The 27,567-nt window shown below is 53.6% G+C and overlaps 3 protein-coding genes across 7 annotated transcripts in view; all 3 read right to left on the bottom strand.

The window, feature by feature from the left end:
- Positions 1–550: 550 nt before the first annotated feature.
- On the bottom strand, positions 551–2,135 carry tmem97 (transmembrane protein 97). The gene is made up of 3 exons (XM_030108951.1): positions 1,962–2,135; positions 1,725–1,869; positions 551–1,488 (listed from the first exon to the last, which is right to left on the bottom strand). Exons 1-3 carry the CDS (start codon positions 2,073–2,075, stop codon positions 1,223–1,225), a joined length of 525 nt encoding a protein of 174 aa, XP_029964811.1. The 5' UTR covers positions 2,076–2,135; the 3' UTR covers positions 551–1,222.
- A 426-nt stretch (positions 2,136–2,561) lies between these two features.
- LOC115400930 (tyrosine kinase receptor Cad96Ca) lies at positions 2,562–9,804 on the bottom strand. Of its 2 annotated transcripts, none has more exons than XM_030109010.1 (12): positions 9,754–9,804; positions 9,524–9,628; positions 7,830–7,923; positions 7,422–7,632; positions 7,182–7,320; positions 5,209–5,307; positions 4,963–5,123; positions 4,132–4,269; positions 3,866–3,977; positions 3,300–3,399; positions 3,044–3,143; positions 2,562–2,761 (listed from the first exon to the last, which is right to left on the bottom strand). In XM_030109010.1, the coding sequence occupies exons 2-12, from the start codon at positions 9,582–9,584 to the stop codon at positions 2,639–2,641; spliced, it is 1,338 nt and encodes a 445-aa protein (XP_029964870.1). In that variant the 5' UTR covers positions 9,585–9,628; positions 9,754–9,804; the 3' UTR covers positions 2,562–2,638. The 2 variants fall into 2 exon arrangements, with proteins under 2 accessions (XP_029964870.1, XP_029964871.1); XM_030109011.1 differs by having other exon boundaries at positions 3,866–3,974.
- Positions 9,805–14,992: 5,188 nt separating this feature from the next.
- The window catches only part of usp32 (ubiquitin specific peptidase 32), a 33,308-nt gene continuing 20,733 nt past the window's right edge, over positions 14,993–27,567 (bottom strand). The window contains exons 12-34 of one of the 4 annotated variants that reach the window (XM_030108033.1): positions 27,204–27,306; positions 26,824–27,004; positions 26,462–26,640; positions 26,153–26,293; positions 25,877–26,042; positions 24,553–24,710; positions 24,245–24,326; positions 24,023–24,097; positions 23,404–23,542; positions 23,218–23,323; positions 21,708–21,881; positions 19,654–19,828; positions 19,315–19,466; positions 19,023–19,134; positions 18,649–18,848; positions 18,339–18,523; positions 17,149–17,235; positions 16,904–17,024; positions 16,494–16,685; positions 16,178–16,403; positions 15,656–16,059; positions 15,482–15,574; positions 14,993–15,395 (exon numbers count right to left, since the gene is read on the bottom strand). In XM_030108033.1, the coding sequence (XP_029963893.1) occupies positions 15,222–15,395; positions 15,482–15,574; positions 15,656–16,059; positions 16,178–16,403; positions 16,494–16,685; positions 16,904–17,024; positions 17,149–17,235; positions 18,339–18,523; positions 18,649–18,848; positions 19,023–19,134; positions 19,315–19,466; positions 19,654–19,828; positions 21,708–21,881; positions 23,218–23,323; positions 23,404–23,542; positions 24,023–24,097; positions 24,245–24,326; positions 24,553–24,710; positions 25,877–26,042; positions 26,153–26,293; positions 26,462–26,640; positions 26,824–27,004; positions 27,204–27,306 (3,625 nt within the window). In that variant the 3' untranslated portion in view covers positions 14,993–15,221. The remainder of the gene's footprint in view (positions 15,396–15,481; positions 15,575–15,655; positions 16,060–16,177; positions 16,404–16,493; positions 16,686–16,903; positions 17,025–17,148; positions 17,236–18,338; positions 18,524–18,648; positions 18,849–19,022; positions 19,135–19,314; positions 19,467–19,653; positions 19,829–21,707; positions 21,882–23,217; positions 23,324–23,403; positions 23,543–24,022; positions 24,098–24,244; positions 24,327–24,552; positions 24,711–25,876; positions 26,043–26,152; positions 26,294–26,461; positions 26,641–26,823; positions 27,005–27,203; positions 27,307–27,567) is intronic. The other 3 variants (XM_030108035.1, XM_030108036.1, XM_030108034.1) reach the window with 3 other exon arrangements.

The raw sequence follows: 27,567 nt of genomic DNA, 5'->3' as shown, positions 1-27,567 counted from the left end.
ACTGCTGTGAATTTCGTGTTCCTACGTCAAAATATGCCCACTCTGTGGGCCACAGGGGTCTGACTGTAGGTGGCGCTGTTGAGCCAGTGTTGATCTGTCACTGTGGAGGTATATATTTTATCGAATTTTTCGCCGGGCCGGTCGCGTAGATACCAAAAAACGCCACAGGGGTCAAAATGCATTCTCGTGGGACAAAGAATAATCAGAAGAAACTGAGCAAGAACAATACCCATCGCCGTTACACTACGTGTTACGGCGATGGGTAATAATAAGATATTATTATTATTATTAAATACAATAAGAAAATCATCAATAAAACTAATTAATACATTCTTTCTTTAAAATATCAACATTTTTCTTGAGGGACTCAAATTTTTACCGTCAAGTTTACTTTATTTGGTGGTTCATTATGTCGATGAGTGTCCTCACAAGGATAGAAATACAAACCTAAGTGTGTGTGAGTGTGTGTGTGTGTGTGTGGAAGGTATTTGTCATAAGGTTTATATGGTATAATGATTCAGTTATTTTTCATGTCTTTTTCTTTGTGCAACATGCCTTTCATGACGTTGTCCTTCACTCTGTCCTTCACTGCTTCCATCTTGTTCTTTATTTGGATCCTTTCAGACCTGATTGCTGATTTACATCCACTGATCTGTCTTGTGGTGCAAATCAGAGAGTTAGACAAAAGAAAAAGCCTCTTTAGAAATCTGTATGAGGAGACATGAAGCATCCAGCTACATGTGAATGAGTGAATGTGTGAATGTGAGAACATGAACGAGGCTTCCAACTCTTTAGTCTGGTCTGGAGCTGTGAAATGACAGAGCTTCAATCAGCTGCTTCTGGACGAACAAGTTCCGCCGCCGTGTGTGTGTGTGTGTGTGTGTGTGTGTGTGTGTGTGTGTGTGTTATGGAACACTGGACAAACATTATACAGATGAAACCCCCTCAGCATTTCATGGGAGGTGGCAGTCGTCACACTAACTCATGGAGGAAACAAACCAAGCTGCATTTCTCTCAATTACAGTTGTAAAAAAAACTTTTACTATTTTATTTTATACATCAGTGGAAATTATTATTTATCAGCTGATTTTATATTACTGATAAAACTACGAGTTACATTCAACAAGTCAACATTTAATCAAACAGTTTCCAAACAGTCGGTGGCAGGTGTGTGTGTGTGTGTGTGTGTGTGTGTGTGTGTGTGTGTGTGTGTGTGTGTGTCTCAGCTCCTCTTCTTGGCCCGGGCCCGGCCGCCCCCTGCGGTGCAGTAGGTGGGGGACAGCAGCATGGTGAGCAGCAGCAGCAGGGGGACCAGCAGGTACGGGGCGTAGATGGAGACCAGCAGCCAGCGCTCCCGGGACGTCTGGGGCCCGGGGTGGGGCCCCGTGGGGAACGGGTACAGCAGGATGTGGGCCAGGATGGGCACCAGCGTGGTGGCCACGTGCACCGAGTACACGATGGCCGGAGTCCGGATCCACCTGCAGCCGCCTGGAGGGGGGAGAGAGGGCGGACCAGGTCAGACCAGGTTCTGCTGAACAGCGGTAGAAATGTGGATACTGTGCATAACTGAGTCGGAAGCAGCTCCGGATGATGATCACTTCAAGCAGAAAACTCAGAAATTCACATTAACACTTACATTCCAGTAAAGAAATTAAAAAGTAAATAAAACCCAATGATGACAACAACAATACTAATCCATATGCTCATTATCATGACCTCCTGACCTTTGAGGAAAGCATAGGCTGCCACAGGGAAGAACGGGCCCTGCAGCACGGCCTCACAGAAGATGAAGGACTTGAACCAGACCGGGGGGTCCAGCACCATGGGGTCCTTGAACGCCTCAGCGTACCACCTTAACAGGTCTTTAGCCTGGAGGGGAAACAAAACGTGCAGAAAACGTTATTGCAGCCACGGACTGTCAGGACGGGGAGCTGCAGAGCCCCGTGCGGTCCTGGACTCACCGGCTGAGGGTAAAGGTCTGCGGGCAGCAGCGCCTGCAGGTCGATGAACAGCGTGATGGGGATGTGAGAGAAGAAATACAGGAAAAAGATGATTTCCAACACGCGGAGAGCCATGGTCTCCTCTTTCCGGGAGTTTCACACAGTTCAAGCGGCGGAGTCCAAAAGTTCAGGGCAGCCGTGTGTCGTAAAAACGCATGTTTGTGCTGTCAATCCGATTGGCTGTGCAGAAAGACCGGGGCGTTCCTGAACGCACCACCCGTCCCGCTCCATAAAACACCGCCACGCCGCTTCACGGACCCTCGGAAATATCATACACAGCTTTCAGCTCATTTCACTTATGTCAGTGTGAGAGGTCAGGTGGAAAACACACACACACACACACACACACACACACACACACACACACACACACACACACACACACACACACACACACACACTGGATGGATTGTGTGTTTTTCATCACTTCATCTGTGATTTGTCTGTTGTGTTTGGAGAGAAACACAAACAGCAGAGGAAGACACGACATTTCCATCTATAGAATATATTTACTTCAGAAAGTGACAGCAGAACACCTGACATATACAATACTTTGATTTGAGTCTCCAGTAATGAAAGTAACTAAAAAGTGCAGAACAATCATGGTATGAAACGATGTTTCAGAGTCTCTTCCCTCTTCACTGAAACGCAGCCTGATTCTCCTCTTTCAGTGTGGCAGCGGGACTTCGGACACTTTTGTCCTCCTGATAATCATCCTCAGCTTTCACCACATTCAGAGGACTGCCCACGTCCACATAGTCCTGCAGGACAGACAGATCGGCTGGTTAGGGCGGAGCGGTCCCTGAACAAATCCAGAGGAGATATCAGACATTTATGGACGTCAGCTTTCTGACCTCTGACTTCAAATTCATCATATTTCAGTCAAGCTGAAAGTTTGATCATTCTGAACGGGGCTGCTACAGAGCTTGGGAGATGGATAGTTCAGATTCTAAAACACAGCAGGATTGATGGCTGCAATGCCAGCGTGGCGACAGAGGAGAACCTGAAGGACGGGAGTGGTTCAGGTTCTGTCAGGGACTCACGGAGTCGTTCTCCAGGATGTCCTCCAGCATGCACACGATGTTGGTGAAGGACGGCCTCAGGGTGTACGGCTCCTCCCAGCAGTCCCTCATGATGTGGAGCCTGAGGACGGCAGAGGACAACCAGGATCCAGACCCGATCCAGAACTAGACCAGGGACCAGAGCTAGAGCCCTGTTCTCCTCATTGCTGCTGCTCTCATTAGAACCAGCTGAATACTGAAGCAGGGGTCAGTTCGGGTTTGCCGGGTCGTGACTCACATTTCTGGTCTGCAGCCTTCAGGGTTGGTGTTCTTGTGGCCCAGACAGATGTGGTAGACCACCTCCTCTGAAGTCTCCAGGTTGGGGTACGGCAGCGTCCCTGAAGGCCGCACACAAGTTAACGTGTTAAAATAAGCAAACATGCTAAAACAAGCTAACACCTTAAAACAAGCTAACACATCAAGAAGTTATTACATTAAAAAACGTTAACAAGTCAAAAAGTTACCACATTAAAACACGTTAACACATTAACAAGTAAACGAGTTCAAAAATGAGGTTTTCATGGTTGAATCTGTCAGCCAATCAGAAGAGGAGGAGGCTGAGAGCATCACAGCTCAGGTTTCAGGGGAGGAGATCTGAGCTCAGTTTCAACAGGATGCTTCAGATATTCACACTCTCATTTATGAGACTGATGGAGCAGAATCATGTGAAAAACCCACTGAACCCTGAGGACTCCCGCTCCTCAGGACTCGAGTTGGTGAAGGTTGCAGAGTTTGGCCCCTGGATGATTAAATGAAAGAAGGAGGGATTTGAACCAACAGCCCCAGATCTGCAGCTGAACTGACCGAAGGTCTGCATCTCCCACAGCACGATGCCGAAGGCCCACACGTCCCCCATGAAGCTGTAGTAGTTGTTCTTGAAGTACTCAGGGGGGTACCAGCGCAGGGGCACCCGCTGCTGCAACACACACACACACACACACACACACACACACACACACACAAGTGAATATTTTTTAATTACAAACACGGAACGTGTGTGTGTGTGTGTGTGTGTGTGTGTGTGTGTGTGTGTGTGTGTGTGTGTGTGTGTGTGTGTGTGTGTGTCCTACCCGTGGGTTTCTCCAGCGGGTGCTGTGGCGACTGGTCATGCTGGTTAAGTCTCTGGCGAGGCCGAACTCTGCAACCTTCACCTCCCAGGGAAACTTGTTGACCATAATATTCCTCAGAGCCAGGTCACAGTGGATAATCTGCACACACACACACACACACACACACACACACACACACACACACACACACACACACACACAAGATCAAAGTGTGAATAGTGGATCAATAAAAGTGAGTAAAACAGTCTCAAGACCATCAACTTTTTGTAAAAATTAAAACAAGTGTTCTGTTTGGACAAAGTTCAAAGATTTGACAGAACGATAAAAACTGTAGAACCTGCCTGGTGCCTGGAATTCTGCCTTATATCTCATTGGACGGCACCAGAATGGCACCAAATGCTTTGTAGAGCGCCCCCCGTCACATAATTCATCGGAGATCAAAACCGAAGCAGAAATCACCCGGCTGCATTCACACCATGTTATCTCAGTCTTTCTGTTTTCTTTTGGAAAAATGTTCAGTTTTCTGTTTAACAGTCAGTTAAACGGTGTTTGACGCTCGCTTACACAACATTTCAAGTGACAATGTGTCACAGTAAACAGTGGAAACACTGAAGTCCATGGAGCTCTCATGGTGGTCCACTAGGTGGTGCTGTTGGTTGATTTAGTAATGAAACCACAGAGAGCAATACACTATAAGCATATTCATATGGACAGAACATCAAGTTGGACTGTTGTTACAGTGACTGTCAACTCTAAAACTATCAAGTCCAGGAGGATCTGGACTGGAACCAGGACCAGGACCTTCAGGTCCACTCCTGAAGCAGACCGTACCATTTTGGAGCGCAGGTGCTGCATGGCCAGAGCGATGTGGTAGGAGGCGATGGTGAGCAGGCTCTGCAGCTCGGGGTCTGCGCTCAGGTGGTCTCTGTTGGTCTGCAGGAAGGTCCGCAGTGTGCCGTAGCCCACGTACTCCATGATGAGAATGTAGGGCTCTGCAGGGAGGGACCACAGTCAAACACTGAGCTGCCCTGTCTGTCCGCCTGTCCGTCTGTCCGCCTGTCCGTCTGTCGGTCTCACCCTCGGAGGTGTTCCAGTCTAACAGCTGCAGGATGTTCTTATGGTGCACGAGTTTCCTCATGATTGAAACCTCGGCCTCCACGTGCTTCAAACGAACACCTGAGGAGGACAGGTGAGACCACAACTTCAGACTGACACTTCAGAGGTATCATAGCATCCATCCATCCATCCATCCATCATCCCTCCATCCATCCCTCCCTCCATATCGGGCTCTTGAGCTCTCAACTTTCCAGTAGCTCTGTGTCAACAGCCTGGATGTGACTGATCAGTCTTCATCCTGAGGCCTCACAGTCGTTATTTGTATCGCTCTTTCCACAGCCGTCACAAAGTGCTTCGCAGTAATGGAGAATCATATCAGATCAGAGGTACAGCGGCAGATCTAAGGTCAGTCCATGATACACGGCACAGCCCAGACAGCGCCGAGTCACTGTGGACTAGACGGCTTTCTGAAGCAAATGCTTTTGAAAGCATGCACTGAGTCCAGGGAGAAGGTCTGAAGGAGGTTTGTTCCAGAGGTGAGGCGCAGTGGATTTGAACCAGCGGTCACCTCTAGTTTTAAAGTGAGCCTGAGGACTCAGCAGGTTCTGCTCAGAGGAACTCAGGCTTCAGGCCAAGCTGTAGGGAGCTTGGCCATGCAGGGGTCGAAAGGTCAGCAGCAAGATTTTAAACTGGACTCACAGCAGGGGGCCAGAGGAGAGATTTTCAACAGGTGTGGTGTGGGACCTCCTGGTGCAGCTGGTCAGCAGCCTGGCAGCTGAGTTTTGGACACATTGGAGACGATCCAGCTCTTTGTGGCTGAGGCAGTGAACAGGCTGCTGCAGCAGTCTGGCTGTGAGGAGATGAACGCATGAATGATCATCTCAAGCTGGTTCTGAGAGCCTGAGCTGAGCGACACTGCCCAGCTGGAGGAAACAGGTTCTAACCAGCTGCCGAGAGTGGTGGTCCAGTGACATGGCTTCATCAAAGATCAGCCCAAGGTTCCTCAGTTCGGTTTGGTTGAGGGGCTCAGATCACCGAGGTGCTGCTTCAGAGAGGGGATGGTTCTCTCCGGGCCGATGATGAAAGTCTCTGTTTTTCACTGCTTGGTTTGTGACAAGCTGTTCGTTAAGGGGCTCAGTTTGTGGTTTCAGATGGCTTGAAGGAGCAGAACAGCTGAAGGTCGTCAGGAGACGTCACTGAACTGCTGGACTATCTGACCCAGAGGAAGAACATGCAGTAAGAACAGGAGGGGTCCCAGAACTGAGCCCTGAGGCACACCACAATGCAGGTGGACTGGCTCACTGAAGCTCCTACCAGCCAGATATGAGGAGAACCACTGGAGCACAGACCATCAGGTCCTGCAGCCTGTTTATCAGGATCTGGTGGTCAACTGGGTCAAAGGTCGAGGACAGGTCCACCAGGACCAGCACTGTGTGTCTCCCTGAGTCGGCAGACATCAGGATGTCTGGACACTTTCAATAGAGCAGTCTCTGTAGAGCGGTGTTAGATATCGGCCTGTCGTTCTTAAGTTCATGTTGGTCCAGATGAGGTTTTTTAAGTTTGGGTTCTGTGACTGACTGCATGCTTGAAGGTGGAAGGGAACACACCAGAAGAGAGCGACAGGTTGACACTCTGGTCCCCCATGGTCCAACTGTGTCAAAAACATTCAGAGCTTAGATGGAAACACATCTACAGGACTGGAGGAGGGTTTAGTTTTGGCCATCCGTGCTGAGACGTCTTCAAGACATACGGGAGTAAAAGAGGACCAGACATGTAACGACTGTTCAACAAGACCTGGACCACAAGGAAGGTTCTGGGATTTAGTCTTTAATGCCTCTGATCTTATCGACAGAGAAGGTCAGAAGGTCACTGCTGTCAGCCAGCGGAGCAGGGACACCACGGAGCTGACGGTGTATAATAACACTGTGGGATTTTGGTCTTTCGATGCTATCAGTGAAGCGGAACAGAGGAGAGGAGGCTCAGCCGGTACCAACCCTCCTTGCTGATCTTGCAGGTGAAGGTGCTGTGGCCTTTGCAGGTGCCGCGGGTCAGCCGGGCGTGGTAGAACACGCCCTCCTTCCCTGCTTTGATGAGCTGCAGCAGGTTCAGGTCAGACTTGGTGAATCGAGGAGCCTGGGAGAGGAGGAGAAGTCACGGTGACACACAGTAAGTGTGTGTGTGTGTGTGTGTGTGTGTGTGTGTGTGTGTGTGTGTGTGTGTGTGTGCCACTGTACTGGATGCAGGCCTTTCCACAGTCTCTTGGAGGGGGGTCTGACGGTGCTGCTGGGCTGCAGAGGAATGGCAGCAGGAGGAAGAGCAGGTCTTTCCTCCTCCTCCTCCTCCTTCTGCTGTGGGTCTGCTGACTCAGGCATGGAGTCAGCTCCCATCTGGGGTACCAGCCTGGTCCTGCTCAGCTGCCGGAGGGTCCGAGCCATGAGCCGGTACCTGCAGGACCACAGTGTGACCTCTCTGACCCAGACGTTTACCCCCCCTCCCCCACTCGTCTGGTGAACATACGACGTGTACGGAGGAGTGAAACGTGATGTGAGCCATGTCAAAGAGTTTAAAGCCAGGAGGAAACACAGCGACACACAAAAGACTTTAAATGACAAACCGTCAGAAACAAAGAGAGCCAGTCTTACTTTCTGAGACACATCGATCCCAGCAGGAGGAAGACCAGGACCAGGAGGCAGAGGACCCCGCTGAGAACATAGACCATCATCTCCAGAGACCGCTCTGAGGCAACAGGTCAGGATGAGGATGTGAGAGGCAGCAGAGCGGAGGCCGCTGTGGCGCCCCCCCATGTGCAGCCACAGTACTACAGTCCCCACGGTTTACAGACTATCAGATCAAAGAGTCCCAAAAAGACGGAAAACACAGTGGATGACAACATCTGCTGTCCAGATGTGAGTGAAGACCCTTCCCTGGCTCGTTCAGTCAAATCCAGCAGAGGTTTACTGTGGTACTGTGACACCTTTCGGTGGCCATACAGTGACCTCTAGTGGTCACAGATAGTATTACAGTTTTTCTCCAGTGGTTTGGCTCATTTCTTGAAACAGAAATTACATTCTCAAAACAACATGGACAAATCTCCAAACTGCCCTGTAACTGCTCACAACAGAACGGTATTTCTAATTCATTTCATCGTGTCGTAAATCCCTCAGTATGTCTCAATGCTCTCAGAAAATCTTTACAAATAATTAAGCACAGTAAGGATAGATTTAGCACCATTTCTAAGTGAATAGATCGTGTTGATCTACACGGATCTAAACTCAGTCGAATGGTTTTTCTCTCCAAAACATATAAGCATCATTTCATTATATCAGTCACCACCTGCAAAATCATCTGTTGAACGGTCAACATTCGTCAAGAACATACAATACCATGAAGACCAGACATGGATCTGTTTGGAAGAGGGTGAGGAGGACAGTCAGGAGGGTGAGGAGGGAGACCAGTGAAGAAGTGAGCTGTGAAACTCCAGCTTCATCTACAGCACACACTCTACATACAATTTTCCTTTTTTCTTCCCCCTTTCTTTGTGTTTATTTTGCAGTATATTGAGCTCTGATGGAAGCAAGTTACTTTGTGTGTAAATAAAAATTACAACAGTTTCCTTGGAGGTATGAAAGCAGTGTGTGAACCAGGACTTGAAGGTTCTTCTGACTGGAAAATGCTTTTATTTTTCTTCATCTTATACACAATATTTTCTGGTAGCTAAAAAACCCAAAGAAGAAAATAAAAACTCTCCCAGTCACCATTATGAATGAAGGACTGGGCTCAGGCAGACAGGCAGACGAGGGATATTTCAATGTTCCTCTGCCTTAATGACAAAACATCTGAACATTTTGCATGTCAGAGACACGATGCCCAAAGCACAAGGCATTTTAAAGACAGTGACCATTTTTTTGAGAAAGAAATGTAGTTTTTCCACCTGAGTGAACTGTTCTGGAAGAGATGGGATCTTAGACAGGTGAACCGTGTGGTTCTGCTGAACCGTCCAGGTGGTTTTTGACAAGAGAACCAAGAGAACCAAGAGACTGAGAACGTCCGGTCTGTTTTAAGAAACGAGCCAAAGCTGTTCAGAAGGATCTGACTGTTCATATGGGAAAGAAATGAAGCCTTGAAACATGAGAGAACAGCTCTGGGAGAGAGAAGAGCTTTTGCAAGTGAACTATGGTGCTGAGCTGAACTGTGAGACTGTTTTGCCAAATGATCTTTGAGTTTTGAAAAGGTAACTTAAATACCATCAACCTTAGGTTACATCATGGTACCTGTGATGTCTACCTGTGATGTCTCCCTGTGATGTTTACCTGTTATGTCTCCCTGTGATGTTTACCTGTGGGGTTTGAGGACTGGCCTGGATCTGGGTTTCCATAGGAGGAGTTGCTGGGCTCCATGGCGGCTGACTGAGTGCAGGCTGTGATGGTTTGTGGCGAAGCGGCTTGAAGCATCGTGTCGGAGTTTGAAGAAAGAAGAAAAGCTGAGATCGAGACTCCTTACAGGACAGAAGCTGTTTCACAAAGCCAAAGCAGCACAAACACTCTCAGACCAACGAGGGGTTTTTACCTGTTGCTGGAGAACGAGTCCGCTCTGGGACAGCTCTGCTCTGGCTCGTCTCTGAAGAAACGCTTGAGTGCTCAGCAGCAGAGGAAGTGCAGTGCGAGGGGCTGATGAGTGGAGAGCCCGTCTCTCTGCGGCTCATCATGTCAGACAGGAAGTGGGCCGCTGGCTGACTGCAGCAGGTCGAGGCCGCACGGCGCACAACCAGCAGAGCCTCAGGAATAAAGTCAAGAAAGAGCAGCAGAGTTAACTCCTCAGCCATACTCTGTGTTCCAGGAGCTTATTACTCCTATTTCAATTAGAATTTTTATCATTTTTAAAATTTGTTCTTTGCATTTCAGATTTAAGCTCAATATTTTAACCTCAATCTTCAATTGTACTTTTGTCTATTTTTTTTTTCCAACAACTTCATGACAATGATGGACAATGACCGGCCCGGTGTTGGAGGATCCTGGTCGGTCGGCGCTGCAAACCAGGGTCAACTGACTAAGCCGACGACCTGCTTTGTACTGGATTCAAAAGTGAGTCAGTGCGGCGTTGTATAAACCTGGGATCATTTTCCTTCGACTTCCCATTGCATTTGTCTCCCTCCTACAATCCAGAGCAATGCATTCGTGGTTGTAATGTGACAGGATGTGGAAAAGGTCAGGGGGGTTCAGGACTCTGCAGGCCTCGGAACCTTTAAAATGATGAATGGGTTTCACTCAATGTGGTTCTTCCACAGCCTGAGTTAAAGTGTTCTTTCTCCAGTCTTTCCCCGGTTCCAGGCGCTCAGTCCGTCCACTCGGAGCAGTTTGAGGTTCAGTGCCTTGCCCAAGGACACTTGGACATGTGGGCTTGGGGAGAGGAGGTGAATCAAGATGACTACTCTGGATACTTTTATGTTGATACATTATTTTGGAGCTAGTTGTAGAACCGACACAAATACTAAATGAAACAATAAAAATGAATATCATCAATACTGTTTGATCACAGATTCAGATCACTGTGGGCCTGAAGTGAACAAGAACAGGACTCAGCGCTGTCACACTGACCTACTGCACTAGAACCCCCCCCCCCCCCCCCCCCCCCCCCCCCCCCCCCCCCCCCCCCCCCCCCCCCACACACACACACACACACACACACACACACACACACCCCGGCTTCTCCGGCTGCAGAGCGGCTGCAGGTTGAGCCGAGTTTCGGTGTGAAGGAGGACCGGAGGAAACCACAGCGGATCAGCTGAGAGCAGCAGCCGCAGCACTTCCTGTCTGACTGCCTCAGTCCTGCTCAGCTGCACAGCCTGTCCCCCAGACCCCCAGTCTGTCCCCCAGTTTGTCCCTCCACAGCCTGTCCCCCAGACCCCCAGTCTGTCCCCCAGTCTGTCCCTCCACAGCCTGTCCCCCAGCCCCCCAGTCTGTCCCCCAGTCTGTCCCTCCACAGCCTGTCCCCCAGACCCCCAGTCTGTCCCCCAGTCTGTCTCCCTGTCTGTCCCTCCACAGCCTGTCCCCCAGACCCGCAGTCTGTCCCTCCACAGCCTGTCCCCCAGACCCCCAGTCTGTCCCCCAGTCTGTCCCTCCACAGCCTGTCCCCCAGACCCCCAGTCTGTCCCTCCACAGCCTGTCCCCCAGACCCCCAGTCTGTCCCCCAGTCTGTCCCCCAGTCTGTCCCTCCACAGCCTGTCCCCCAGACCCCCAGTCTGTCCCCCAGTCTGTCCCTCCACAGCCTGTCCCCCAGACCCCCAGTCTGTCCCCCAGTCTGTCCCTCCACAGCCTGTCCCCCAAACCCCCAGTCTGTCCCCCAGTCTGTCCCTCCACAGCCTGTCCCCCAGACCCCCAGTCTGTCCCCCAGTCTGTCTCCCTGTCTGTCCCTCCACAGCCTGTCCCCCAGACCCCCAGTCTGTCCCCCAGTCTGTCCCTCCACAGCCTGTCCCCCAGACCCCCAGTCTGTCCCCCAGTCTGTCCTTCCACAGCCTGTCCCCCAGACCCCCAGTCTGTCCCCCAGTCTGTCCCTCCACAGCCTGTCCCCCAGACCCCCAGTCTGTCCCTCCACAGCCTGTCCCCCAGACCCCCAGTCTGTCCCCCAGTCTGTCCCCCAGTCTGTCCCTCCACAGCCTGTCCCCCAGACCCGCAGCATGTCCCGAACGTAAAACTTTTTCTGCATTCTGGGTTCTGTTTACACGTCAACGCTGCTCAGAGTCACTGAAAACACAATTTTTTGCTAACGGCTCCCAAGGTGGAACCTTTTGCAAAGACCCAGACTCAGTCTCCATGTGGACAGGAGAACACGACCCTCGGTTTCCATGACGACAGGAGACCACGAACCTCGGCCTGCTTCATGTTCCCACCACTCGCCGTCACATGCTGGCCTTCGGTTCTCTGAGACGTTCTTGAACAGGAGACACTGTTACTGTAAAACAGTCGTGACGTTCAGTCAGCAGACCATCATGGACGCGGTGGTGTTCATATTGTGGCGCACAGGCCTCAGGTTGGGCACCCCGGGGTTCTTCGCAGCAGAGAAACAACCAGACTCCGTCTTCGTTTCCTCTGCAGAATTTAATTTGTTGCTTGAGTATTTTGTTACAGATCAACAGTTTCACTCCATATACAACTACAAGTACAGCAGTTTGTACAGTTCATAATCAAATACATTGTTTTCATTGGCTTATTTACAAAACACAGTTTTTTTATGTACATGTTTTCATGTCAGTGCAATGTGACTCTCAACAAACACTTTTACAAAAAAGTTCTTTAAATTAACACGTGTGGTTCAGATCCGACACAAAGAAACTTAAATAAAGGAAAAGAGCTACGACACTCGGACAGCTCAGTAGTAGATTGCACTGCCTGCCAACACCCCGACTCGTCCGGTGGGGGGGTGGGGTGGGGGCGGGGCTTCTGGGAGGGGGCGGGGTTTGTTCTTCACCACTCAGCTCTGATGTACTGAAAAACTCTTTTGGTTCCTGGATTCTGAAAATTGTGCTGCAGTGAAAACAAAAGATTACTGCGAGAGCTCCACACACGACGCCCCCACCGGGACTGGAGCTGCTATTGCACCTTTAAATAAGGCGTGACGGGGTGGGGACCGGGTGGGGACGGGGTGGGGGGGTCAGGAGCCTGAGCGCACTGATCTCTACAGTTCAGACACAGCAGCGTTCAGAAGCAGCACAAACACACAAGGGGCAGGTCCAATAGTAATCTGATTACACTGCGAGCCTTAAATTGACCGAATATCAGACATGCTCAGCAAGCAGACACGCCATGAGGCTGGCGTCAAATTACAAGCACTCACTGGCGGCCGCTGCTGGAGAGAGAGGGAGGGCTTCCAGCGAAGCCTCAACATAACAGTCTTTGGATTCCTCTGAAACGTTCTGGAGCTGAAACGTCAAACGGCGAAATGTCTGGACAGAAAGAGCGAAGACGAAATGGATCAACAACCACAGGGTGGCGCCGGCTTCACCCTGCGCTCTACAGACTGGAAATAAAGTGCCTTCTTGTTCCGCTGGCGGAGGGAGGACCGAGGAGGAACCGTCTCACGTGGCGTCCTGCAGCAGAACAGGCTCCGCCCCCAGCCCTGCCTGGAGCTCCGCCTGTCAGGCTCCGCCCCCAGCCCTGCCTGGAGCGCCGCCTGTCAGGCTCCGCCCCCAGCCCTGCCTGGAGCGCCGCCTGTCAGGCTCCGCCCCCAGCCCTGCCTGGAGCGCCGCCTGTCAGGCTCGCCAGCGCTGGGTTTGGTGGTGCAGCGATGAAATGTAGGAAATAAAGTCATTAAGTTTCAGGACATTTCTGAGGAGCTTCAGCGTGAATCTGTATTTTTGCCGTTATGTTTCGGGGATTATTTGGTTTGTCAGCAGCACTGAAGTCCGGACTTCCTCTGAATCCATTTTCTCTAACGATCTGTGCCGAGGCAGGCGCTGGAAGCTGAGCGCTGCTGAGCGGGTGACAGGGAGCTTCTGCTCTGCTTCATGGAGCCACTGCAGAGCTGCAGGCTGAAGTGGGGGCAGCTGCAGTGGATTATGGGTAATGCGGGCATGCTCGTGTTCTTGTGTGAATCACCACCTGAAGACTCACGGCTCTTCTCCGATCCGCCACGAGAACATCACAACATTAAAACGAAACGTATAAAACAGACTGCGGAAATCATGGCACCGTCTGAACACACCTGAGCTCCAGCTGGAGGTCAGCTGGAGGTCAGCTGGAGGTCAGCACCGCCCGGTCCATTGGGGACATTTGGCAGCTGATGGACTGAATACAGTTTTGGCAAAAAAAAAAAAATGAAATAAAATAAAAGAAAGAAAAAAAAAAGCCTGATTGAGTGGTCATGTGGAGAGCAGGTCCAGGGAGCGGGTGCAGGCAGCGGGTCTGGGGGGGTGGGGGGGCGGGGGGGTCCAGGTGGGGGTCCTGGAGGAGCGCGGCTGTGCAAGAGTTCTTGTGGCGGGCTGTTCCTGAAATGTGTGTTCCAGGTTTCCTCCACAGAAAGGAAGCATGTGGTTCTTAGTAATACTGTCTGAGTCTGGGGGGGGGGGCGGGGGGGGGGGGGGGGGGGGCTCAGAGGGGTGCTGGGGGGAGGGGGGGTTGGGGTGGGGAGGGTGAGGTAGCGCATGACTCGGATTTTTCCTACTTGCTCTCTGAATCGTCGTCGTTATAACTGATCACAGTGTCTTTGACCACCATGCTTTGCCTTGTTGGACTCGACCAATCAGATCGCGCCGTTCTCACCCGGACCTCCACAGGTGGGAACCGCCCACTTTTACACCTTCTGATGTCACCAGGGGAGAAACGGAGTCGAGGACATCACATCTTCGCGTCCAAGATGTCCTGGAGTACATTCAGACGAGTTGGTATGCAAGAGTGATGGGAGGAGGAAGAGGAGGAGGAAGACGAGGAGGAGGAGGAGGAGGAGGAATAGGAGAAGGAGGAGGAGGAGGAGGAAGAGGAGGAGGAGGAGGAGGGGAGGAGGAAGAGGAGGAAGAAGAGGAGGAGGAGGAGGAAGAGGAGGAAGAAGAGGAGGAGGAGGAGGAAGAGGAGGAAGAAGAGGAGGAGGAGGAGGAATAGGAGGAAGAAGAGGAGGAGGAGGAGGAGGGGAGGAGGAAGAGGAGGAAGAAGAGGAGGAGGAGGAGGAAGAGGAGGAAGAAGAGGAGGAGGAGGAGGAATAGGAGGAGGAGGAGGAGGAGGAGGAGGAGGAGGAGGAGGGGAGGAGGAAGAGGAGGAAGAAGAGGAGGAGGAGGAGGAAGAGGAGGAAGAAGAGGAGGAGGAGGAGGAATAGGAAGAGGAGGAAGAAGAGGAGGAGGAGGAGGAGGAGGAGGAGGAGGAGGAGGGGGAGGAGGAGGAGGAGGAGGAGGAGGAGGAGGGGGAGGATCAGGTGTGTTGTTCCTCGGGGCTCAGGCTGCAGGGTGGAGAGCTGGACAGGCGAGGCTGTAGCGAACGTTCCGCCGTGAACAAAGTGCTGCGATGCGTCTCTGAGCAGTCAGAGGGAGCGCCCCCCGCTGGCCGGCGCCGTCACTGCAGGACGCAGTACTTCTTGTAGTCGGACTCGAAGTCCTCGTCCATGCTACTGGTGTCGGCCATCTTTTTGCCGTCGATCTTTGGCAGGAACTGGGAGTAGTCGACGCCCTGCTGCTCGTAGAACAGGATGTAGGCGGAGTCAGTGTCGATCTCCTCAGAGTGCACCTCCTGTAGGACACACACACATTGAGAGAAGGTCACACACACACACACACACACACACACACCCATGGGAGGCGGGGCCGCAGACGCACCTTGCAGCTGCTGTCGTTGTAACAGTACCACTTGTGGTTGGGGTTTCTGGCGTAAGTGACGTAGTGGCCTCCTCCCATGATTCCTGAATGGCACTGAGGAGACAGAGGACCAACGTCAACCACTCCGTCACACACCGCCGCCAGTCAGCCAGTCAGTGTGTGTGTGTGTCGTACTGATATTGCATAGAGGTTGTAGATGGCGTCCAGAGCCGTGCTGTCCCTGTGGAGCGGCGGCGGCGGCCCGTCGGGCTCCACGCCGCTCTCCGTGCTGCAGTCTGAGCTCAGGCCGTTGGTCTCTCCGTTCAGCAGCGTCACGTCGCAGTGGCTGCTGGACGCCTCGGACGACCCGCACGACCACTCCGACGCCGCGGACTCCCCGGGCGCGCCGGGGGCCGCCGCGCCGCCCTCGCCCTCGCTGCCCTCTAGGCTCTCCTTGCTGTTGGAGAGGCGGTGCCGGCTGCCCAGCTGGGGCAGGCGCAGCCGGCCCGGCCGGCGGCCGCCGCCCCCCTTCGGACTGCCGGACGGGCTGCTGGTGCGACTCAGAGACGGAGCGGACTTCCTGCCGGAGGCCGGGGACGCTGCGGAGGAAACACGGCGTCAGACACGACGAGTTAGGACCAGGAGACGGAAACCAGAACTCCAGATCCACATTCCCCCAGTCCCGGGCCCGATCCCGGTCCCGGTGGTTCAGCTCACCTTTGGGGAGGTTGCAGAAGCCAGCGGGGGCGGAGACGGAGGACAGGTGGTCTTCCCCCGCCCTCAGCAGGTCCTCGCTCTCGCTGCGGGACTGCAGGCGGTACTGCTCCAGGTCGCGCGGCGCCAGGAAGGCGCTGGGGTCGAAGCTGCCCCGCGGGAACTTCACGATCTTCTGGGACTTGATCCAGCGGCCGTTCACGAACTGGAAGCGCTTCAGGTGGACGATCTGGGGGGAGAACAGCCGGTCAGCGGGCTGACCCCGGTCTGGGGTCACGCGGACCCTCTCCCGGGCCCCTGAGGGCTCGGCGGCGCTCACCAGGATGGGCGGCAGCCTCCACAGGTCCAGCTTCTTGGTGGCCAGCCGGTGGGTCTGGCACTTGGAGCAGTAGTAGAGCTCGTCCTCGCCCAGCTCCTCCTCGCCCGTGAAGGCCCGCAGGCAGCTGTCCAGGCTGATGGGCTCGGCCTGCGCCCGGCGGGACTGCTCCACGCTGCAGTGCTCCTCCACGATCTGCACACAAACACAGACACACACACGCGCACACACACACACACACACACACACACAGATCAACATTTGCGCCTAGAGCCACACCTGCAGTCCAGTTCTGGAGCTCCAGGACGTGGAGGTTGGGGTGATGTGTGTGTGTGTGTGTGTGTGTGTGTGTGTGTGTGTGTGTGTGTGTGTGTGTGTGTGTGTGTGTGTGTGTGTGTGTGTGTCGGACTCACCCTCTCCTGAGACGTCTGGTAGCGGAGGTGCAGGGCGGTGGGATCCCAGTCCACCGCGATGTAGGCGTTCCCCACAGAGGCCCTGTCCTCTGTACACTCTATGGTACAGCCTCTGCAGAACCTGGACACACACACACACACACACACACACACACACACACAGTTGTACTGTACTGTCTGGTTCTGATTGCTATGTGAATATTTCTGACGTCCTTTCAGCTGAACAGAACCCCCCCCCCCCTCACCTGTACCAGGGACACCAGGCGCAGGCGTTGCCGTCCTTGCCCACCACCCTCAGGGTGAAGGGGTACTGGTAGCCCATGCTGTCGTCACTGCGGAGTGAGAGCAGACGGGAGGAAGCGTGAGACGCCGTCTCGCCGTCCTCGGCATGCCGCCCGGGCGCCGCGCTCACACCGAGGCTCCCGTGGAAACACTGCTTTCATGTTTTCCTTTCACAAAGTTTCACACTGCGCTCTGAAAAAGAATCCCGTCGACACCGAGCGGCTGGAGACTGTGTAGTGAGCACACTGCTCCACTAGGGGGCGCAGTAGAGGTCGTGGTTAGTCAGGAAACCATCAGAACAGAGCAGAACTCAGACAGAACACCAGGTTGGACTGTTGCTACGGTGACCGTCAACTCTAAGGGTGTTTTCACACCTACCCACTTCACCTCGACCTAACAGTCTTTGGACCGAGCACGGCACGACTGGGTTGGTGTGAAAGCGCCACTCGCTCTAGTTGTCGCTCTAACTCGCCCGCTCCGAGAGCGGCTGAATGGGGGGGTCTGGGAGCGGCGGGGGTCGACCTGGGATGCGGCGCGGCAGATGTGTGAAAGCGCACCGGCTTTAGCTCGACCCACAGTCCAGATACTGCGCCTTTATGAACCTCACAGGCTCCCGTAGTCAGCTCAGTCCCGAGAAAAGTGATCACATGTCATGATGGCAGAAAGAAGAAAGTCTCTGCCGCTCACTCGTGATCACAATGCTTTTTTTCCACTGGTTGTTGCACGATGTTTGCCCCGCCCCTTTCCGTTGACAGGTAAGTGACAGGCTTGCACATGTGTTTGATTCTTTGCAGTTCCTTATCAGCGGCGCTCCAGACTAATTTACCAGTATATTTTTATTTTTAGCGAGAAAAATACAATGTGTGGCGTGAGGCGAGGCGAAAGACCGAAATGCGTGACTGTCACATAAGACTTGAGAGTCCTGAGCAAGGCTGCTGTTTTGGCTTTACACTAACTTCTGCCTGGTTGTCATGGATACCCACACTTCCCTTGTCTACAGCGGCTGCTCTGCGCGGTCATGAAAAGCTTGTGTGAGAAGAGACGTATTAGTGGAAAATTGAAACATTGCATCTTTTCTAATGGTGCGGCTCCTTTGGCCCGACCCACATATACGTGAAAACAGCCTAAAACTAGCAGGTCCAGCTGTCAGTACCAGTCCTGGGCGTGGTTGCTGGCCTCCTGGGGGGGCAGGGGGCTGGCCAGGCGGGACACCTGGATCCACACGGCGTCGTACAGGTCCTTCTTGCTGGTGTGGACGGTGCAGGGGACGATGAGGGGCATGCCGAACAGGCTGGGCCGGTTCTTCTGGGCGGACAGGAAGTACAGCTCCGTACGCATCTGGAGGAGACGGGGGGGTTAGAGTCCCACGGCAGGGGGCACGGGTTCATGCTCGCTTCTCTTTAGCCCTTCACAGACTCAATTAGGAGGCTGCGGGTTTGATTCCCCAGCCCCGGCGTGCTCACCATCTTGCGGTGCATGGCGATGATGTAGCCGATGAAGGGGCTGTCCTGCGGCGGCGTCACGTGGCCGTTGGCCACCCCGTTGGCGAGCGGCGCCTCCGGGCTGCCGGGCACCGCGGCGCCGGGCCCGCCGTTGGGGATGAGGGCCGGGGCGTTGCCCAGGTGACCGTTGGCAGCCGAGCCGTTGGCGACGGGAGTGATGTCTGAGGAGAGAGGGGAGGAGGTTCACGCCGGGAACGCACTGGACGCGGAGCGTAGCGGAGGCGCCGCGCGCCGCGAACGTCTCCGCGCCGGCGCTTGGCTGTTCGCACTGGAGGCGTATCTGCTGCCTGCGCTCTCCACGCTGGTCACACATCGACTGCAGGGGGCGCCGTCACCTGTCAGGGTGGGGGAGCTCAGCGAGGTGGGGGAGCCCGGCACCGGAACCTCGAACGCACACAGGAAGCCGTTGACCGACAGACGGACCTTCTGGTTGTCCTGAGGGAAGTTCTGAACACACACACACACACACACACACACACACACACACACACACACACACACACACACACACACACACTGTGTGTGAGTGGATGAACCACGATGGAGGATTCAGACATGCAAAACATGTCCACCATGGACCCCGCCCCCATCCTCCAGCACGGCGCCGCCCTGTGGCCAGTGTGGTACCTTGATGTTGGAGGCGTGGACCTCGGCCAGCAGGATCTGCTCCGGCTTCAGGCTGCACAGCTCGCTCAGCTGCTTCTTCAGCCCCGTGTACTTCTCGTCCATGTTGAGCCTCAGGCCGAAGCGCACCGGCGTGGAGCCGTCCAGCTTGATGACTGAAACACAGCGAGGACGTCAGGTCTGAGCTTCAGCCGCCGGGTCTGAGCTTCAGCCGCCGGGTCTGAGCTTCAGCCGCCGGGTCTGAGCTTCAGCCGCCGGGTCTGAGCTTCAGCCGCCGGGTCTGAGCTTCAGCCACCGGGTCTGAGCTTCAGCCTGGTTGACCGGTTCTCCTGGGGGGCTCACCGGTGATCTCCAGATGCATGGAGCTGTCCATGGGCAGGGGCAGGGACAGGAAGTTGAAGGGGTCGAAGCGGGCGCTGATGTGTCCGCAGGTCTTGCACTTCACCTGGGACTTGAGCTGGCCGTGGAACAGGTCCACCACGATGGACCGGTTCCTGCGCAGGTGGTTCTCCCAGGCCTGGAGGAGGAGAGCAGTGAGCGGATGGCTCCAAAGCTGAAAATCCCTCAGGATGAAAACACCAGATTAACTCAGATCTGCATCCATCTGGACCGAGTCCAGGGTCCAGGGACCAGGGTCCAGGGACCAGGGACCAGGGTCCAGGGACCAGAGTCCAGGGTCAGACTGGTTGAAACCTGACATTTATTCCTGCTCTGCCTCATCAGTAGTAGCTGAGAATCAGACTTCTGAGTGTTTTTCAGTTTTCATGAAATAGTGGAATTGATCTGAGGTTCAACTCTCTTCCACTGTCCTGTCATGAACAGAGACGTTGGACGTTGGACAGCACCACCGACAGTCTCTGGATCATTTGTCCTGAAGTGGGAATCAAAGCTTTCTGGTCTGTTTCATAGCGTTTCTCATTTTTCTGTGGGGTTTTGAGCAGAGGTGTTTTATTCAGCTGGGCTACAAGAGGGCAACAAGAACCAGACAGGCTGAAGTGATGGAGACAGATTCCAAAGCTTCAGAGTGACGACTGAAGCTGCAGATCTGAGCTGGTTATGGGCTGAGAGGATGAGGACTGAGCTGTGGGGGCAGCTGGGGAGACACTGAGGACAATGGAGGACTGCTGGACTCGCTTCACACTGCTGATGACATTAGGGGATTGAAAGCTAACCGCTATTAAAAACCACAACGAGCAGAAGCACCCAGCAGGAAGGTGGCAGTGAGGAGGACCCCGACTTTACTGCTTCCACATCATACTCCTTAGTCTCAGGACTTCTTCTCTTTTCTTTGAGATTCAGCATATATTAAAATCAGTCCTATTTCTTTCTATTTTTTTCAGATTAACACCTCTGATACCCTGATGATCTGAAGCTGAAACAGCTCGTATGAGTGACCAGCATCCTGACGTGAATAGAGTCATTAATATTTTTTAAAACTTGACATGATCTTTACCGTATTTTCCGCACTATAAGGCGCACGTAAAAGCCTGTAATTTTCTCAAAACCCAACAGAGCGCCTTATAATTCGATGCGCCTTTTTTGCAGGAATTACGGTAATCACCCTGATCACGTGAGCAAACAACCCCTGCTTGCTAAGCTAGCTAGTTTAAACAGAACGGCAAACATGAAGCTTCAGGCACATTCTCCACTCTCCCAACCGCGGAGCACGGCACGCGGCTGCACAGCCGGCCGACGTGGGAAGCGGCTGGACGCCGGGCGGCAGCCTGCACGCTGCGACTCCGAGAACGGCCGGCCCTCGCCCGGCAGCCCACCCGCCGGGACGCCGAGAGCAGCCGCCGGGACGCCGGGAGCAGCCGCCCCCGCCCGGCAGCCCACCCGCCGGGACGCCGAGAGCAGCCGCCGGGACGCCGGGAGCAGCCGCCCCCGCCCGGCAGCTCACCCGCTGGGACGCCGGGAGCGGCCGGCCGGCTGCGGCTCAGCTGTCGGTGGGACACTTCACTCAGGAGATCAGCTGGCTGAACCCCGGTGACCAAGCGAGTTCGACCAGTCGTGGCCGCTCTGAGCTGCACATCCGTGAAGAGGAGGGATCCTCAGTCAAACTCGCTCTGATATGTCGCTTTACTCACACATTTCAACCGAGAATGTAACCACCGAGACTGCCAATATGTATTTCTCTCATACTATTCTATACATCCTATGCGCCTTAAAATGCGGTGCGCCCCATGTATGAACTTTTTTTTAATAAAAGCCATTCGTTGACTGTGCGCCTATTAATCCAGTGAGCCTTATAGTGCCGAAAATACAGTAATCCATAAGGTGTGTTAAAGCAGGAGACGTCTGAAACTTCAAATGTTTTGAAGACAAGCTGATTTTGGATTTACTCCAGATGATCTTTGAAAACACATTAAGTTTGATACACGTGTGTGACCTCTGACCTCTGACGCCACCTCCCAGTCGGGCCGGCCGTCGCTGTCCTTCAGCTCTACGTAGGGCTTCTCGTGGACCCGGTTCAGGTCTTCGTGAAGACCGTCCAGGAGGAAGGCCAGAAGCTCCTGAGAGTCCTGCTGCTGGAAGCCGTTGAAGCGCGGGGCGTACTTTGCTATCGTCCACTAAAAAGAAGCCGACATGACAGAGGTCAACAGGTCAACAGAGCTGAATGAAGCAGGGATTAAAAAGAAATAAAAATCAACACGAGACAGCATCAAGAAGGAGAACCAAAAACATTCAGTCTGCTGGGATCCTGTGGCTTTCACACTTTCCTCTTTTATACCACACACTCTAAAACTCTGATAACCAACCAACCAAACATCAACCAAGCAACCAACCATCAACCAACCAACCAACCATCAACCATCAACCAAGCAACCAACCAACCATCAACCAACCAACCATCAACCACCAACCACACATCAACCAAGCAACCAACCATCAACCAACCAACCATCAACCAACCAACCAACCAACCATCAACCAACCAACCAACCATCAACCAACCAACCAACCAACCATCAACCAAGCAACCAACCATCAACCAACCAACCATCAACCAAGCAACCAACCATCAACCACCAACCAACCATCAACCAACCATCAACCAACCAACCAACCAACCAAGCAACCAACCATCAACCACCAACCATTAACCACCAACCAACCATCAACCAAGCAACCAACCATCAACCAACCACCAACCAACCAACCAAGCAACCAAACATCAACCAAGCAACCAACCATCAACCACCAACCATCAACCACCAACCAACCATCAACCAAGCAACCAACCATCAACCAACCAACCATCAACCACCAACCAACCATCAACCAAGCAACCAACCATCAACCAACCAACCAAACAACCAACCAACCAACCAACCAACCAACCAACCAATCAACCAGCCAACCACCAACAAACCAATCAACCGACCATCAACCAACTAGACAACCAACCACCATCAACCAATGAAGCAACCTACCATCAACAAACCAACCAAGCAACCAACCAACCCACACACCAACCAACCCACCACAATAAACCACTCAAACAATCAACACACCAACCAACCACCACCGACCAGCCAACCACCCATCAACCAACCAACCAACCAACCAAACAACCAACTCTGTGGTTACTCTGTCGCAGGGTTGTTTCTTTTGTAAAGAATGATGTGAACATTTGTAATAACTGTAATTCTCTCTCTCTCTCTCTCCCCTGAAGCCTCCTCTATTGATCCACCAGCTGCGAGCGGAGCAGCACTGAGCTGATTCAGGGAACCAATCAGTCTGTCCTCTCCTTTTCTCTGTTTCTGTCCCCTCACCCCAACCAGAATAGCAGAAAGCGTCCTCCTCTGAGCCTGGTGGAGCAGCCCGAGGACTGAAGCGTTAGCTTTGTGCTCGCTCCGTGTCTGTCCATCCAGCATCAGGCTGAGAAGCGTCTTGTGTTCTCACCCGGAGTTTGAGCGGAGCCACGTTCTTCTGCGTGCCGCTCCACAGCTCCATCACCAGGTCGCCGTAGCACTTGGCCATGTGGCCCCTCATCCCGATGGGGTTGGTTCTGAGGGGCAGTCAGGGGGGCAGTTACAGCACCGGTTCTGGCCCGGGGTGAAGAGGGGAGGCGAGTGTGAAGGCCCAGACCTGTTGAGCTCGTAGAGGTGTCTCCCTGAGATGAAGTAGTCGGTGAGGGGCTTGGTGTTGCTCACACACTGGATGCTGGAGTTCATGAAGCAGGTGTTGCCCAGGTTACTCAGACCGGTGGCTCCTTTCTCTGTAGGAACTGAGGTTAAAAAAACAAGGAACTGCGTCACACCTCGGACCCTGATCAGCAGCAGAAACATCTTCATTAAACCAGCTCTCAAACTGATATTCTGGTAACAGTGCTGAAAAGTTGCCCTATGTAAGACGCAAATCATTGTATTGAAACACAATGAAGCATCATTCATCACAGTTCAGCTGTGAGACACAGATACGTGTACATCATGCAGATGTTGCTATCACAGTAAAGTTCAGTTTGCTATACATGGTGCAGGACTGGTGGAAATCTGCTCCAGAAGCACAACTTCTCCTGACGGACGCAGACCTATCTCCACTGGAAGAGGTGGAAACGTGGAGCTATTTCCAGGTTAGGCTCTGTCAGGGTCTGTTTAGGGTCAGGGTCAGGGTCACTCTGTTGCTGTGTGGCTGTGTGTGTGTGTGAGACGCCATGTATGTGTGTGAGACGCCGTTGTGTGGTGTTTGAGGAGTGTCCTCCGCTCACCTTTGTGTCTGTCCATCTTGCTGCTGTTAGCGATGAAGGACATCTCCTCAGGCCAGCTCATGTCTTTGTTCCTCACTGCAGTCCAGGACACACAAACACACACAGACACACACACACACAGACACACAGACAGACAGACACAGACACACACACACACACACGCGTATCAGATGGGTTTCGTCCACAGTGAAACACTGGACGAGTGTGATCAGCCGGCTGTACCTTCGATGACGAGCTGCTGCTCGTCCAGGATCTTCAGGCCCTCCAGGGTGTGATCTTCATCATCCAGGAGTGTGAGGTAGTTCTGCACAGAACCAGAACCAGAACCAGAATCAGAACCAGACCCTCAACCGGGAGCTGAGACCTTCATCCCACTCTTTCAAGTCTTCATCAATAAAAACTGGTACGATAAGCCACATCAGCAGCCTGCCACACCCCTCCTGTCCGGACATGTGGATGACCTCCTGCATGTCCTGCTGCCGGGGGAGCGGCGCCGCTCGCCGTGACCTCGCCGCTCGCCCTGGCCTCACCTCGCTGTTGTACAGCCACAGCCTCATGTCCTCCTCCTTGATGCGCAGCCTCTGGGACAGGTACAGGTGGATGTCCTTGATGGTGGCCATGCGGCTGAAGCAGCCGGTGTAGGCCAGCATCCTCTTGAGGGGGGCGTTGGGCGACGGCACGTTCCCTGCTCCGGGGCGGAGGGAACCACAGCTCAGCTCGGCATTCACTCCACCACAGCCTCACCAAAAACACTCCGGCAGCGCGGCCATTAGTGTAAGGAAGCAGCAAGAAAGAAAGGGCTTTTTATATCAATCAGCGCAAACTTGATTGGTCAATCAGCTGGAGGATTCAACTCAGTGTGGATTAACTCAAATCAAACCAACCAGGATTAGTTCTGTTACTGATCACTGAGCGGCTCTTGATTTAGACATGATTGGTGAGTTTTTTTCATCTCCACGCATCGATCAGCCTAACCCGAACTGACGCACATCAGCAAAACCCAGCAGGAGTCCAACATGCGGCCAAGACGCATCCAGACAGAGTGAACTCCAGCTGCTGCTCTGAGGACAGAAATCAACCTGCAGCACATCGCCTGATCGACGCACGTGTTCCCCTCGAACACACCAGGAACCTCTGCTTCCAGACTTTAAGATCATTCGCTAGCTTTGCTAGATTTGCTTGCTCTAACCGATTTTCTTGGGTTTCTTATATTGGGTCTGAATCCGCAGAAAGTCTCCTCTGAACCTGGTTCTGGAGGTTTCTTCCTGTTGAAACAGTTTCTCCGTTCCTCTGTCTCCTCTGCTTGCTCAGGAGAAATTGTCTGTCTTTAAATGACGTGTTGTTTCTGGTGAAATGGAAATAAAACTGCAGAACAGAGGAAATATTCTACTGCTGGATGGGAAGTCCTTCCATTCTGGGCCTCGTCACACTGAAAGGCGCCACACTGTGACATTACTGGGTGCTACTGACCAGTTTCCTGAGCCGTTGAGCCAATTTATCTCAGAAATAAGAGCACTGTTTGGACATGTGGAGGGCGAGAAGACAGCTCCTGCAGGAAACCTAATTAGAGCTGAAGAATCTTCATCGTGTTGAAATAAAAGATGAAGTTTTCAGGTGTTGGGGTGAATAGAAGGAGTGTTTCCAGAGACGCCAGACTGAACCGGTTCTGCTCGCTCGTTTTCCCGCCGTGGAGATGAAAAAAAGCTCTGACTGATCCACTGCCAGAACCATTAGTGTTGGATGGGCCGCCGGTTCGATTCCACTGCCCACTCGTTAGAGGAGGCGGGTTGAGTGAAGCGCGGGGCGGCGGCGGGGGCTGCGGGGGTCGGGGGTCTTGCTGCAGGCTTACATTACCTCTGGACGGGGGTAAATGTGGAGGGAGCATTCGCAGGCTGGTCATACCCATATTGACCCAGATGTTGGACTGAGGCGAGCGCGAGGCCGGCTGCTGCCGCAGGAAGAGCAGGTAGCGGGGGAAGAGCTCCAGCTCCGCCTGCCCCGTCACACTGTCCACGATCACCTGGGGGGACGGGGGGGGCAATACAAACACCGTCTGACAGACTGTAGAGCGCTGCCTGTAATACGGCGGTCCCGCTCGGCGCCGCGCCGCGGAGCCGGCTCTCCACTCACCGGTCGAGGCAGGCTGAGGTTGGCGCCGTACCAGTGGTAGAGCGCCCGCCACACCGGCTCCGGCACCGTCTCGAAGTCTCTGCTGGACGCCGGCTGCAGCGAGCGCCTCAGCCGGCCGCCCTCCATGGTCAGCGTGGGGGCCTGCGGGGACAGACCGCAACGGTCAGGATACATCCGGGGCCGGGGAGGGTGCAAAGGATGCTGGGAGGTCCTAAAGATACACTGCAGCTCTGTGGAACTTGCTGAAACACACACACACACGCACGCACGCACGCACGCACGCACGCACGCACGCACGCTGGGTCTTACCTTCATGGGCTCGGTGTTGACCAGCGGCTGGTTGTCGATGGCGCCGGGCCTCTGAGCGGCCAGCTGCGACGGCAGGTGTCCGTTGGCTCCGGAGAAACACTGGTTGTTGTTGTCGGAGACGTTGTGCTGACGAGCAAAGCAGCTCTCTGTGGCCGAGGGGGCGGCCTGCGGGCTGACCGCTGGGGAGACAACACACAGCGTCAGGACACCGGAGACACACACCGGAGACACACACACCGAAGAGTCACACACACTGGAGACACACACACCAGAGACTCACACCGGAGACACACACACTGGAGAGTCTCAGACACACACACAGACCAAACAGACTGTTCCAGAAGTGTGCGGTGTGAACCGACCGGTCTCCGTGGCCTCGGAGGCGCTGGACACGGCGTCGGGCGACCTCTCCTCGGCCGGGCTGGAGGGGTCGAAGCCGCCCAGGACCCCCAGCCTGTCCGGGGGGGCCGGCTCCACAGCCGCCATGGGCGCCCTGAGCGAGCCCAGGATGGACGGCTGCTCCACCACGATGCCTTTATGCTCCTGGACGGTTACAGCAGAGGGGGCAAGGTGAGGGGCGCGGCTCCCCTGGGGGCCGCAGGAGGAACCGAGAGGGGCTGTCCATTAAAAACATTCTCATATAAACGACACGTTTTCAGTTCTCTGGATGGATATGAGGGAACAACAGCATGCGGTGTGTGTGTGTGTGTGTGTGTGTGTGTGTGTGTGTGTGTGTACGTACGTATTTGACGTAGTCCTTCCACTGCTGCCACCACAGCATGGAGATGAGGAACCAGTTCTGTCCCTGCTGCAGTCCATGTCTGCTCTCCCTCTCTAACCAGCCTCTGCTCAAACACACAACACACACACTGAACGGGAGGAGTCACACTAACACCACGTTTCAGACGCCGAGGAGCACCTCAGGGCTCCGTCCTGGGCCCCCTGCTGGTTTACACTTCATCAATGACTCGAAGGGTCTGGAAATATTTGTTTCCACGTCTGACTGTTTAGAGATGTTAAAATCATATTTCAATCCACTGATACTTAATAAAAAGGATTTTTACGGTTCAAACGTGACCAAAATCCAACTACATTCAGAGTTTAGA

Source organism: Salarias fasciatus, chromosome 14, assembly GCF_902148845.1.
Source record: "Salarias fasciatus chromosome 14, fSalaFa1.1, whole genome shotgun sequence".
Classification (NCBI taxonomy): Eukaryota; Metazoa; Chordata; class Actinopteri; order Blenniiformes; family Blenniidae; genus Salarias; species Salarias fasciatus.
The sequence above is the reverse complement of the archived record's forward strand: the minus strand, read 5'-3'. Positions and strand labels throughout refer to the sequence as shown.

Coding starts and splice junctions, on each gene's coding strand:
- tmem97 (XM_030108951.1), bottom strand. CDS start 2,075: ATGGCTCTCCGCGTGTTGGAAATCATCTTTTTCCTGTATTTCTTCTCT. Junction 1,870..1,961: donor CAGACCTTTACCCTCAGCCG/GTGAGTCCAGGA, acceptor TTTCCCCTCCAG/GCTAAAGACCTGTTAAGGTG. Junction 1,489..1,724: donor AGCCTATGCTTTCCTCAAAG/GTCAGGAGGTCA, acceptor TCCCCCCTCCAG/GCGGCTGCAGGTGGATCCGG.
- LOC115400930 (XM_030109010.1), bottom strand. CDS start 9,584: ATGGAGCCCAGCAACTCCTCCTATGGAAACCCAGATCCAGGCCAGTCC. Junction 7,633..7,829: donor GGATCGATGTGTCTCAGAAA/GTAAGACTGGCT, acceptor GTGGTCCTGCAG/GTACCGGCTCATGGCTCGGA. Junction 5,308..7,181: donor CTGCAAGATCAGCAAGGAGG/GTTGGTACCGGC, acceptor TGTCCTCCTCAG/GTGTTCGTTTGAAGCACGTG.